Consider the following 14973-nt stretch of genomic DNA (forward strand, 5'->3'; position numbering starts at 1 on the left):
TGTTCCTGTCTTCTGGGATTCAATCAATATATATCTGTCTTTGCTACTAGAGGGATTGTTTTTCAACTACCTATAAAATATCTATCAAAAGAAAAAGGACAAAAGACTGCAAATCTCTTAACAAAAATGCATATGTGCTTTTCTAGTGTGATTCTGCAGCTCACAAGCTTTAAGGTTTTCATAAACTGCTTTTCTACTGCAAAATGAGTTAACACTTTCAAACTCCCCAAAATATCCTTAATATTAAATGAGGGAGAGCCCCCAGAGGTAAATTTACAAAGGGGGAGAAAAATAAAAGCTTTTATAGAAAGACAGTTGTTAAACTGATTTTGGACAAGAGGAAAAAAAAATACTACCAAAGGGAACAGATTCAAAGAGGAAGAAATAAATGTACTTTTAATAATTTGTCTCAATTACCACAAAATAATACCAAAACAATATCAAATTTAATAATTATGCAGTTTTGCAATTAGTGGGATTTTCTTTACTTTCAGAAACTAAACAATAGGAAGTATTTTAAGAAGGTGAAATAAGTATGTACAATTTAAACTACATGAATTTAATCTGGGGGGGTAGCTTTTTTTTTTATTAAAAAAAAAATCTAAGCACAGTTTCGATGTTAGTTCCATCACAAAGTGAGAACTCTGTGTAGGTCCTGTGAAACCAATGAATGAAGAATTTTAAAAAGAGATAAAAATAAAGATGCTTTTTAATGTGCTTCACTCCTGGTGACTAAATGGATATAAATATGCCAACATGCCACTAAATGAAAGGTCTGTAAGAATCATATATATAAGAACAAAACAAAAAAAAAATCATAGATCGTTGAAAAGCAGTATGCCATATGAGTAACCAATACTCAACCATTAGTATGTTACATCAAAATGACAACTCTTTTTGTTGTTTGTTGTAGCCTATTAAAGTGACTGAGGGCCCTGACTATCATAGATCATTAAAATGTACACAATTAACATCTTTCTGAGCCTTTATTTCTCTGGTATTGTCGGTACAAATAACTAAGATGTCTTACTAGAAAATTTGACCTTCAAAATGCTTCCAAAAACAACAGTTTTGAAACATTTCAATCTGCATTATATTATCTTACATTTGAATCAATCTAAACACCCCTCTTTTAGAATGATTAATAAGTCATGTTAAATGTGTTCAAGTTTTGAAATTCATCTCCGATAAATTTTGAATGAATTTTCTTACAGACCCAGACAGCAATGTATATAACATTTGTGTATTTTTGTTCACATCTAAGACCTTGATTTTGCAGACAGGAGCTATTTCACTGATATTTAATGAGCTCTGAAAATAGAGCCTCCAATATGTCGTAATCTCTGCCAAGCTCCAGCTGGCAGTCCATAAATAAAGGAAGACAATGGTTTTCCTCCCTTACTCAGCTCACAGTTTTATTATTTTTACCATTTTTTACATTTCCAGCCTACTTTTCTTCCATGAGTTTAGATATAAGCTCTTCTGCCTCAGGATTTCCCCAAAGCCCAAAGAGAGAGCTACCAGGCTAAAAATGGACTAGCACTTGGTCTCCCAACATCTCAACAACTATATCACACAGATTGTAAATCTAGGTTTGTTTTGCTTTTGGCCATTACGCCGAGGTAGGAATCCTTGGACTTTAGCAGAAATATTGTCGTCTTCTGTGCCCTTCTGAATCAAGTGTGGGGTGCTTGATTTTGACTTTTGCCAATGCCAACATTAGAAAAAATTCTCTTTCCTAATGCTTCCAAGATAGAATAGAATAAAATAACATTTAGAAAGAAACTTGGAGGTCTTCTAATCCAACCCCCTGCACAAGCAGGAGACCCTATAACATTTCAGACAAATGGTTGTCCAATCTCTTCTTAAAAACCTCCTGTGATGGAGCACTTATAATTTCTGGAGGCAAATCATTCCACTGATTAATTGTTTTAACTGTCAGGAAATTTCTCCTTAGTTCTAGGTTGCTTTTCTCCTTGATTAGTTTCCACCCGTTACTTCTTGTCCTGCCCTCAGGTGCTTTGGAGAATAGCTTGACTCCAGGAGTGGGTTCTAAATTTTTTTTACTACCGGTTCTGTGGGCGTGGCTTATTGTGTGGGCGTGGTTTGATGGTCATGTGACAATTCTTTAGGATTTAGCAGAGGTACTGGTCTACCAGGCTTTTAACTGCTTGCAGAGCTGTACCGGTCTACCCATTTGTTCTTGGAGCATTCCGGTCCACCCATTTGTTTTTGGAGGCACCGGTCTACTCATTTGTTTTTGGAGGCACCAGTCTACCCATTTGTTTTTGGAGCGCACTGGTCTACCACCACACTGCCTTTTAACACTGATCAGCTGTAGGGTGGCCCTTTGAAGCCCCGCGGCAAGAGTTTAAACAGTTTTTTTCCTTCTAGCCAATCAGCTGGGACTCGGGAGGCAGCGAATAGATTGGGGCGGGGCCAAATAAAAGGTAAGAATAACGGGGGGGGCGGCGGGAGGACCCAGCTCCCGAACAAAGAGAACCGGTTCAGTGATGTCATATCGTCACCGCTACTGGCTCGGCCGAGCTGGGCCGAACCGGGAGGAATCCACCACTGCTTGACTCCCTCTTCTTTGTGGCAGCCCCTGAGATATTGGGACATTGCTATCATATCACTCCAGATTGAATATTCCCTTTTAAGACTGGAATATCTCCTAACTTTAAAGGTGTCAGATTCCTTAAATTTGTCACTCAGGAAGCTGAATTGCCCAAGAGACTCAGACAACACAGCTAGGAGCTACAATTTTTATTATAGTTCTAGAACCATTGCCTTTACCAACAACTAAACTACTGAGTGGCCTTCAGATTGATACAGAATTTGCTCATGTTTTTCCCCATATAAAAATGTTTTTGCCTTTCTTTTCTCACTGTTGGTGGTTGGAGACCATTGCATGTTTTTATTTCCCACTTGTCTACATTGAGAATCCCTTGCCACAAATGAAAGCTTCATGAGAGAGGGAAAGGGAGAAAGTTATGAAACCGCTAAAATGCTTCCTTCCACCCACCATCAATGGGATTTGGGCAAAGTTTAATAATCCTTGTCCAACAGAGACAAGAAGAAACTCAGCAGCCTCTTTTAAAAAGCATGTAATATTTTAAAATGGTAATTGCTATGTTTTGGAATGGAATGGAATGGAATGGAATAGAATAGAATAGAATAGAATAGAATAGAATAGAATAGAATAGAATAGAATAGAATAGAATAGAATAGAATAGAATAGAATAGAAATTTATTAGCCAAGTGTGATTGGACACACAAGGAATTTGTCTTTGGTGCATATGCTCTCAGTGTACATAAAAAAATAGATTCATCAAGAAACATAAGATACAACACTTAGTGATAGTCATAGGATACTAAATAAGCAATCAAATCATACTAGGAAACAAAACAATATAAATCGTAAAGGTACAAGCAACAAAGTTATAGTCATAAGTGGGAGGGGATAGGTAATAGGAAGGATGAGAAGAATAATAGTAATACAGTCTTAGTAAATAGTTTGACAATGTTGTGGGAATTAGTTGTTTAGCAGAGTGATGGCATTCAGGGAAAAACTGTCAAGTTGTTCTGGTGTGCAGTGCCCTATAGTGTCGTTTTGAGGGTAGAAGTTGAAACAATTTATGTCCAGGACGTGAGGGGACTGTAGATATTTTCATAGCCCTCTTTTTGACTCGTGCAGTATACAGATCCTCAATGGAAGGCAGGTTGATAGCAATTGTTTTTTCTGTGGTTCTAATTATTCGTTGAAGTCTGTGTCTGTCTTGTTTGATTGCCGAACCAGGCAGTTATAGAGGTGCAGATGACAGACTCAATAATTCCTCTGTAGAATTTTTATATCTGAAGGTACCATATTCTTTTTTATGATCCCTTTTTCCTGTACCTTCTGCCTACATCAGTCTTCCCATTGAGATGGTTGAGTTATATATTACCTATTAAAATAACATACTCCTATTATTGTAGGAGGAAGTGATACTTTGTACTTAAAAATTAACTCCATTGTACTGGAACTTTAAAAACTGGCAGACTCCTGACCAATTTGGAAAACAAGATTTTTTTTTCCTGGGATGAAAAGACTGCAATGATTGTATCAGAGGAGAAGTTAGGGCAGTAACCTTTCATTTCTCTGGAGTCTAAATTGTATTGGAATATCACATAATAAAAAGAAACATCGTAAATTCAATTCTCTATTGGATGATTAATAACCTGTCCAGGAATATTGCCAAAAATTGAAATCTTGTTCTTGCTAAGGATTTATGCCGCATATTCTTTCGTTTCATTGAGTTATTAAATGTAGGTATTTCTTAGCTCTCCTTCAAGATAGCAGTCTTTCAAAGCCATCTTAGAAAATACAGGATACAATTCAATCTCAACATCATAAATAAGTCTGAAATAATTGTACAAATAAAGCGGTTAAAGTAAGTCAGATCCAATATTTAAGCAGCAATATATACATTTTTCAGGATATCCTTGACCCATTTGTTTACAGATTGTCAGAACTGATCTACTTACTTATTTTTTAAAATTTGAATCTGTATTTACATCCATATGCACCATTGAAAAGCAGCTGGGATTGTTTTCCTGCATTTTTAATTCTGTTTAGTGACTTAGTAATCATGCTGCTATTATCGGGGTTAGAATTTGAGTTGCCAGGTTACGCTGACCATTTTCCTTGTGTGAAAATAACCTTATTCTTCGCTTCTGCTGTCTGACTGAAATCAATAATCTGAGAACAAGATCTTCAGAAATTGTCAAATACTACAACAGTTGTTTGTTTCTCTGTGTGCAGTGCATGTCCAGCTTTTATTTCCATAGAGTGTCAGAGGGAAAACAATTGCATGATTCTCATCTCTGCAGATAGAAACATATTCCAGCATCTGAATATCTTTCCCAAAGCTTTGAATGCTCCTCTGTCAAATGCTGGTCTGTGACAATTGATTCATTTTTTGTTGTTGTTGTTGATAGTTAATTCTGAAAGGCAAAGGCTAACCACCACTTCAACATCTTCTTTGCCCATTCTAAGGCAGTTTGCTACACCTCCTGTCATGGATTTGATCTTCTTTATATTCAAAGTTATTCCTGTTTTTTTTCACCATGCACCTCGAGTTTCATTACTAGAGTTAGCAGATCAGTTTCATTTTAAACTGTCAGAGACATCATCAGCAAAATTATTGTTTCTTCCACCAATTTTAAATTTTCATTGTTTTCCAATCCTGTTTAGATAGATAGATAGATAGATAGATAGATAGATAGATAGATAGATAGATAGATAGATGGATGGATAGATGGACAGATGGATAGTGATAGGGATATAGAGATAGCTATATAGATGATAGAGGGAGGGAGGGAGGGAGGGAGGGAGGGAGGGAGGGAGGGAGGGAGAGAGAGATTCAACAGACAGGTTAAATAAAGAAGGAGAGGTTATACATCCTAGTCTTACTCCTTTGCCAAACTGGAGACAGTCTGTTTCTCCACGTTCCATTCAGGCTATGGGCTTCCTGATCTATAATACAGGTTTCATGTGAAGACAATCAGAGGTTTGGGATTGCCATGTTACTGAACACAGCTTGACATGGTTGACACAAACAAAGGCTAATCTTTATTGCTGAAGCACATGCTGATTGGGTAGGTGACATTCTGGGTCTTTCTCAATTATCCTTAGTACATCCGCAATATCTCTTGTTCCTCAGGCTTATCTAAAACCAGCTTGAACATCTGGCATTATTCTTACCGTGTAATGCTGTAATCTGTGTTGGATGATCCTCAGCATTTTTTTCCCCCTAGCACTTGAAATTAAAAACATTGCATGATAGTTGGCACACTGCAGCCTTCTTGGTAAAATACCAAAGTAGTTTACAACTGCCTTCTCCTACGTAATACGAAATGATGCTTTGTTCCATTGTCGCCGAAGCAATCAACTGCCTCTAGCATTTTCTTATATTGCTGCTACACAATATGCCTTTTATTTTAACTGGAAAGCTGGGATGATCCTCATGGCTTGGTGACCGTGCAGGGTGCTGGGCATACACCCTGGCATTCCATGCTCATCCATCCAAGGACACACATACACCCCGTCCCAATGAGGCAGCACAGCAGGATTTGAAGGGTCTATAGTCAAAGTGTTTTATGCACCTTGAACTGTCAGTGAATTTAATACACATTTTGGGAAGCATGAACAAGCAAAACAATACACATTTTGGGAAGCATGAGCCTTGGTAGTACAATGGTCTAAAGCACCCTGTTATTAAGACCAGCTGCCTGCAATTACTGCAGGTTCGAATCTCGCCAGGCTCAAGGTTGACTCAGCCTTCCATCCTTTCTAAGCTAGGTAAATTGAGGACCCAGTTGTGGGGGCAATAAGCTGACTTTGTATAAATATACAAAAGGATGAAGGCTATTGCTGAGCACATTGTAAGCCGCCCTGAGTCTCCGGAGAAGGGTGGCATATAAATCAAATTAAAAAACCCAAGTGCTCTGGACCAGCAGGACATGCTATAACATCTCTGTTTTATAAGACAGCTTGGGTTTTATTTTAAAGCAAATTGCAGGCTGTTGTGTGCATTCACATCTCTTTCTTTTTGCAAATCTGACAAGGTTGCAAAAAGAGCGAGCAAGGATAAGGTTTGAGTTACTTTGGTTGATCATTTTTTGACTCTTGACTAGACACCCCTAGAAGACAAAGGTATTCTTAAGTTTGGGGAATGGGTTTCACAATTGGGATATCCAGGCCTGGAGCAATTCTGTATGATGCCCCCAGGCTTCAATAAAGGAGCTGTAAAAGATTGGCCCATTCCTTCCATTATTGGCCAAACAATATTTGCAAATTTTATGAAAAGGAGCTATGGAACGTTTTTTAAAAAATGCTCATAAAATACAAGAAGCAGCTTTGTTTCCAGTGGTTGTGCCCTCAATATATCTCTGTGTGTTCCATCTCACTACATTCACGGTCAAACCCGACTGAATGGCAAGCTTTAAAACAGAGTTTTCTCCATTTCTTGATATGTAAGATCTCAATATCAAAGAGAAGAATACCTTCCAGTGCTTAAGGGACTGTTATAAAAAAGAGGGGATTGACTAGGGCACAGAGGGCAGGACAAGAAGTAAGGGATAGAAGCTTGTCAAAAATAGATACAGCCTAGAAGTAAGGAGAAATTTCCTGACAGTGAGAGCAATTAATCAATGGAATAACTTGCCTCCTTTGGTTGCGGATGCTCCATCATTGGAAGTTTTCAAAAATAGTCTGAACAACCATTTGGCTGGGATTGTATAAGACTCCCGCCTTGAGAAGGGGGTTGGACTAGAAGACCTCCAAAGTCCCTTTCAGCCCTATGATTTGATAATTCTAAGGAGAGGTTATCATAGAATCAGGTTTACTACTTTCATGTAAAGTTCTGTAAACAAAAATCACGGTCAAGCAAATACAACAAAACATCCATTTCATATTTTGCCATTTAATAATGGCAAATAATGGAGAAATAATGGGATAGCTCATCATGCATGGTCCTCTCCATCTTAATCATGATTGCATTTTCTTTTCAGCTGAACTAACACATGGTTACTCTGAACTGTATTGTCAGGGTTCCAAGTAACAAACCCAACGCAATCAAAACTCCGAGGCCTGGGGTTTCCTCAAAGTAGAAATTTATTAGGCATGTCATATTGGCACAGTTGGTGAAAACCCGACTCTAAAGGAACCGAGGTTCTCCCCACCCAAATCAAACCCCAAAGTTCTTTCCCCCAGGCCCCACGTCCATCATATGGTCCAATCAGGTCACAGTCCCAACTCCGGCTGGCTTCGGTCCATGCTTTCCCAGCACCTGATGAGAACGCCTTTGGTTCCCAGGAGAAAGAATTTTATTTTGGCTACACATCCCCAGCTATCTTTATGTCCCCACTCCCGTTCTCACAACTTCAACCAGCCTTGCTGTGGCAGCCCTGAAGATGCTCCAAAATGGCTTCAGGGCTGACATATATTTGTGAAGCTTGTATAGATGGGGTCCTTCTGGTCATTCACTATGGTTTGCTCCTGGAGGCTCAAGGAAAGCCTCCAGAGCCCGGGGAGGGGAAAAATGCCCCCCCCCCGCCGTGGTGCAGGAGGCCGAGTAGGCCATGCCCACCATGGCCACATCCACCCAACAACCAGGCTAAAATTTTTGAAGCCCACCCCTGTGCAGTATATAACTCTAAATGCTATTGCTATTGCTGTTTTGCCCTCTGTAGGTTCAGAGCATCATTCGTTCCCAGACTAGCATGGGGATGCGTCACAGGGACCGTTCAACTACTGGGAACACGTTGAAGACCGGCTTCAATTCTGCATTGACGACATACTTTTTTGGAGCTGATTTGAAGGGGAAACTGACCATCTCCCACTTCTTGGAGTTCCAGCGGAAGCTTCAGCACGACATTCTCAAACTCGAGGTTAGCGTCTAATAATCCACACAAGGATCTTGCTTAACTCACTTTCCATTTGCTCACAGATTTGTTATATTAATATCATTAGCTTTAATTACCAGGGACAAAGCTTATTTAAGCAGATGGTATAATCTGTGCCCCCAGGAGGTCTCATTCCTTTCACTTCCCATGAGAATCCAGATGCTTTTAGATTTCCTGAAATATCCCAGATAGCCAGATGAATGGTTGGTTGATTCTGGAGCAATGGGCTAAAAAATAAAACATACCATATTGCAGCACAAAATATTTCTATTCTGCAGTAAAAAAATAACACACACTTGCTTTTAGTTTTCTGACCTGATTTCATCTATTACATGTGTCCCAAATGTCTCTCTCTCTCTCTCTCTCTCTCATCTATTCTATCTATCTATCTATCTATCTATCTATCTATCTATCTATCTATCTATCTATCTATCTATAGTGAAATCCAATTTTTTTTACTACTGGTTCTGTGGGCGTGGCTTGGGCATGGTGTGGCTTAGTGGGCATGGCTTGGTGCGCATGACAGGGGAAGGATACTGCAAAATCTCCATTCCCACCCCACTCCAGGTGAAGGATATTGCAAAATCTCCATTCCCACCTCACTCTGGGGCCAGCCAGAGGTGGTATTTGCCGGTTCTCCTAACTGCTCAAAATTTCCACTACTGGATCTCCAGAATCTGTCAGAACCTGCTGGATTTCACCCATCCTATCTATCCATCCGTCCACCCATCCACCCACCCATCTACCTACCATCTTTCTAATATTATACACAAAAACATGTTACTTGAAAACAGATGAGTTTGTTTTTCTTTTTAAAAATATATATGTCATGTGTGCTCTTGAGTTTATGTCAAATGTAATATACACTTAGTGTGATAAACTCTCTCTTGTAGGACTAAAAAAGACATACCTCTACATTAATCAATTTCAAGGAATATTTGATAGTTATAATGTTTTGGTTAATTAAAATAGGCTGTCGTGAATAACTTAGGTCCGTGATGGCAAACCTAAGAGCCGTATCAGTGGGCACGCGAGCTCAGCTCCGCCAGCTGATTTTCGGGCTTTCCGGGCCCACCAGAAGTTGGCCAACAGGCTATTTCTGGCCTCCGGAGGGCCTCCGGGAGGGGAGCGTTTTTGCCCTCCCCAGGCTCCTAGAAAGGCTCTGGAGCCTGGGAACAGCAAAAAATGGGCCTACCGGGCCCACTTTGCCATCGCATGTCAAAAGCGGGGGGAGCATGGGGGGTCGTGCGCACATGCATGGGGGGGTGGGGCGCATTGAATTATGGCTGTGGGCACATGCACGCATGACCACCCCACGCTCCCCCCACTTTTTGCCACACGATGGCAAAAAAGTTAGCCATCACTGACTTAGGTTATAACTGTTTAAAACTAATATGCTTTTTGAAAAATACAGTGAAGTATACCCTAGTAGTTCAACTGCTATTAAAAAAATTATATTATGAAGGAATTCTATCTGTCAGGGGAAGAAGCATTTCCAAATGTTAATAAAAGTCATCCATCAGACCAGTCGGGTATTTATTTTTACCCCAGTAAATCTCTATCCCCCTTTTTAAAAACACCTTTTAGAGAAAAACTAGAAACATTTGTAAACCAGACTAATATTGTACACTCACAAATATGCCCAACCTGATTTGGCAAAGAGGAATGAGTTGATCCTAAAAAAAGGATTTCTAACAGAAAATCAATTCTTTTTAATGTATTTTATTTAGAGTTTTAAGCACTACTTAAGCGTACTTTGAAACCAATTAAACCAGCCAGGAAGGGTCTCAGATCTTTATAAACAAATTAGATTGAAATAAAGTTTGTATTTAGTGTATTTGAATTCTGTCAGAAGGTAGAAACTACAGATATTTCTTTATCAGAGTCTTTATTTCACTTTGCTAGATAAATTCACATTGTATTTTGATCCTGGAAATCTAGGAATGCATAAAATTAAGAGTGTTTGTTATCATCACTCATTTTCATGAATTAATGTTTACACGAATATGAGTTGTCATGTATAAGATTTTCAGAGAGGAACCTTAAATTTGATATTTAAAATTTATACCTGATAATATCAATAATAAATTAAATCTTGCAGCTTCATCTTCAAGAAGAAACCCAGAAAGAAGAAAGATGGACTGAGTATTATGATAAAAATTACAGTATATCTCAAATTACATATTAAATACTGTTCCTGAATGCACCTTTATAGCAAATGAAAACTGTCATGTAGGACAGATAGAATTATTATGACTGAGTTGTTTGCAACTGAAATAAAAGATAGACAAGAACATTGCCTGAATTGAAGTAAATGTGCAGATTTTTTTTTTGAGTCTGAGCTAACCAATATATTGATTTAAAAACACAGTAACATAGAAAATGAGGGTGGAAAGAGACCTAGTAATCCATTGAGCATGCCATTTGAGTTTATTTGGGGGGATGTTTTCTTTTTAATTAATTGATTTATTATTTTTCCATTGTTATTTTTATTTATTTTTATTTTTGTCGGTTAATGGACATGTATTTATCCCATCCATGTTTAAATTCAGTTACTGATGATTGACCTCTGCTGAGTTGGTTCCAAGCTTCCACTATTCTCTATGAAATCATACTTTCTAACATTACTTTTGAATTTCCCTCCTGTCAATTTGGTGGTGTGGTGGGCTCAGCAATTAAGATGCTGGGCTTGTCATATGCAAAGCTGGCAACCCAGATTGGGGACCCAAGCTCCATGCAATGGAGTGAGCTCCCGTCCTCGCCCCAGCTTCTGCCAGCCTAGCAGTTCTAAAGCATACAAATCAGGGGTGGGTTCTAAATTTTTTTACTACCGGTTCTGTGGGCATGGCTTATTTTGTGGGCATGGCTTGTGGGGTGGTAATGTGACTGGATGGGTGTGGCCAACTTTTTTTTTTTTTACTGTTAAAAGCATTTTTCTACAATCTTAAGAGGTTGCAGAAAAAAATGCCTTTAGAAGCCACTGACGATCAGGCAAGTCAGCTGGGGTTGCCAGAGGCTTTTAAAAGCATTTTTTCCCCTATAACCTCTTTGCCTGAAGAGGTTGCCAAAAAAAAAAAAATGCTTTTAGAAGCTTCTGACGATCAGGCAAGTCAGCTGGGATCGCCAGAGGCTTTTAAAGGCATTTTTTTCCCCCTACAACCTCTTCAGCTGAAGAGGTTGCAGAAAAAAATGTTTTTAGAAGCCACTGAGATCCCAGCTGAGCCTAACTTTTAAAAGCCTTTTTTCAGCTGAAGAGTTTGTATAAAAATGCTTTAAAAGAAAAGAAAAAGCCTCTGATGAGGTGGGCAGGGTAAGCGAGCGGCGACCGGGGACTGGTTCGGGAGCGTGGCCAGCCAATGTTATTACCGGTTCTCCGAACTACTAAATTTTTTTACTACCGGTTCTTGCGAACCGGGAGCAACCCACCACTGATACAAATGCAAATAGATAAAGAGGTACCACTTTGGTGGGAAGGTAACAGTGTTCCGTGACATCATGCTGGCCATGTGACCATGGCAGCACTGACTCACTGGCCTTGCAATGGAGATGACATCTCCCCCTATAATCAGCAATGACTAGCCTGCGTTCTTTATTTTTTGCTTAATATTGAAAATACTGCCTTCTAAAACCTTATTCACACCTCTAGTATATTTAAAGGTCTCAATCATATCACCCCCTTTTCCTTCTGTCTTCCAGGCTGTATATATTCAGTTCCTCCGATCTCTTCCGATATGTTTTGTCCATCAGATAAGGCACCATTTTTGTTGCCCTACTCTGGACTCACTCAATCTTATCAATTTGGGTAAAGTGAAAAAGCAACCCAGTGGTGAATTTCGATAGGATGGCATTTCACCCACGATATTTTCCCCAGTGAAATGTGTTAGGCTGAGAGAGATTGACTGGACCAAAATTACTAAGTCAGCTTCTGTGTTCAAGGGAAGACTACATATCTTGGTCGTCCATTTTCTAGCTCAGTTTCTTAGCCACTACACCAGACTGACTTTCATGTGTGATATGGTATATGCTGTCAGTGTTCCAGAAAACCCCCCAACTCCAAGTAAAACTCTGAAGCAAGCATTTTCAAAGTTCTGGGGACACCTGGGGAAAACCCGAATCTGAGAGGTCCAGGTTTTCCCTCAGTAAATCAAAACCCCCCAAACCATCCCCTCACTCCTCAGACGATCACATGCTCCAATCACCAGCCGTCCCATCCCGAGACATCACTCTGACCACTCCTCCAGATGCAGGATTGGCCTCACCTTGACCGACAGGAAGAATGCTATCATGTCTAAAGACAACCCCTCTACTAAATCCCCACTCCTACTTTCCCACACATGAGAAGGTGGCAGCATGGAAGTTTCTGGCTTAATATGGCTTCCAAAGCTGACATATGCAACATGTAATTGAGATAGACATATCCATTAGTAAAAGGTAATTGTTTCTGTTAAATCTAAAGTTTTCGTTCTCAAGTACTATTACTTTTCTTATGCTTTGTTTTTTCCCCTTGCAATTTGGGATTAATCAATTTCCTCCATATATTCATCTGATAGCAAACTCACTTTGTCATCTCAGTGCAACAGCTACTGTGAAGAGGAAAGAATCTCATGGATTGGTGGGCTGCCCGTTGACTTTCAAAGTGGCATTTGCTGCCGCCGTAATTCCCTCTGCAAGCTTGTTTGATCTTTGATTGGCAGCCAGAACTAGTTGAGGGATTTCTTGTCAACAGTGTCTTGACATTCTGAGAAAGAGAGACAGAGCACAGGGTTTTCTCATAGCATGCCCAGTTGCTAATAAAACCTAACCCCGTGAATTCAGATCTCCAAAGGTTTTTTGGGGGGGGGAGGGGGGGCTTGTTTCCTTACGCTTTTCTAGTTTGAGAAATATTTTCTCTTTTCCTAAAAGTACAAAAGAACTTGTAAGCAGAAAAGAAACAATGCTAGACTACCTCTATCAGACTAAGTTATGTATCTTATGATTCATGATGTATGCATTTATGATCACTACGATCATGATTTATCACTTATATCTTTTATGTACACTGAGAGCTTATGCACTGAAGACAAATTCCTTGTGTGTCCAATCACACTTGGCCAATAAAGAATTCTGTTCGATTTTATGCATGGCTTTGAAGCTAAAAGTGCAACGCTTGTGTACATAACTGTTTAAATTGCTCGTTAAACTCCTGGAATCTGCTGGTGACCGTAATTAATTCTGCTGTTCAGTTGCAGGCTTCAGTGGCTTTCTGAGGTCAATGATCTATGTCCAAAACAGTTCCCAAGAAATGGGCATCCATGATATCCTGCTATCAGCAGGAAGCGTAGTTTCAACCCATTTACTGCCCATTATAATTTTGGTGCAAAGATAGGTAGAGATGAACTAGAGACTGTCATTTTCTTCTCACTCCTCAAAACCAAAACTTTCAACCAAACTCTTAAGTAGATCATGACGTTTCACCATCTATGGTGCTATCCAACCCACTCCTGGTTTTTTTTTCTTTCCTCATTACTTTACTGGGCTTCTAATGTGCTCGGTTTCCTCTCCCCAAAAGGATGAATTTGTTGTTTGTTTATATATTTATTTATTAGATTTTTATCCCATCTGTCTTATTTTATAGTAACTCAAGGCAGCAAACATACATGATACAAGTAGGCCTTGACTTACAACCTGAACTGAGACCAGAATTTCAGTTGCTAAGCAAAGTGGTTGTTAAGTGAATCATGCCCAATATTGCCACTTTTCTAGCAATGGCTGTTGGGTGAATCATTGCGGTTAAGTGAATCATAGTCATTAAGTGAATCTGGCTTCCCCCACTGACTTCCGTTGTTAGAAGCCAACCATGAAGGTTGCAGAGGGCGATCACATGACTGCAACTGTCATAAATTCACGCTCGTTGCCAAGCACCCAAATTTTAATCACATGATCATGGGGATGCTGTAACAGTCATAAGTGGGAGGAACACTTGTGAGTCTCCTTTTTGAGTGCTGATGTAACTTCAAATGGTCACTAAATGAATAGATGTAAGTTGAGGATTACTGTTGTGGCCTGCCACCTGCCAGCGGAGCTGGCGGCAGACTTGGACGATGAGGAGGTTTAGGAGGAACTTGGGCCAGTTCTGGAGTCTGGGGAAGGCTCTGATGGATGCTCTGCGTCGGACGCAGAGATAGAGCCAGGGCCATCCAACATTTCCCAGCCACCCGAGAGGCAGCTGCCTTTGGAAGCTGATATGAGTGAGGAGGAAGAATATCTGGGGCCTGTTCCAGATGCGCATATGCGCAGAGCAGTTAGGAGGGGTGAACAACAGAGGACAAGGAATCGACTCGGGAAGCAAAGCACACATGGACGCTGAATGGCCCCTCCCTGGCTGGGGAATGAATAGAAGGAAAGGGGAGTGGTTGTTGTAGGAGACAACAGTTCGTATTTCTGAAGATTTTGCTCATTGTGTTTCGTGCCACAAAGACTGCTTGCCAGAACTTAATTTGCAGACTTTCGGCTGGGAGCTCATGGCTTTGCAATTACGCAAGGAAT

General features: G+C 39.9%; 1 protein-coding gene across 3 annotated transcripts in view; it reads left to right on the plus strand.

Moving 5' to 3' along the window:
* The window catches only part of MICU1 (mitochondrial calcium uptake 1), a 166551-nt gene that overhangs the window by 93892 nt on the left and 57686 nt on the right, over positions 1–14973 (plus strand). For all 3 annotated transcript variants that reach the window (XM_034425988.3, XM_034425984.2, XM_087871778.1), the window contains one exon: positions 8236–8433. In XM_034425988.3, coding sequence (XP_034281879.2) covers positions 8236–8433 — 198 coding nt within the window. The remainder of the gene's footprint in view (positions 1–8235; positions 8434–14973) is intronic.

This window comes from Pantherophis guttatus, chromosome 6 (genome assembly GCF_059756535.1).
Source record: "Pantherophis guttatus breed Tessera chromosome 6, ASM5975653v1, whole genome shotgun sequence".
Taxonomy (NCBI): domain Eukaryota; kingdom Metazoa; phylum Chordata; class Lepidosauria; order Squamata; family Colubridae; genus Pantherophis; species Pantherophis guttatus.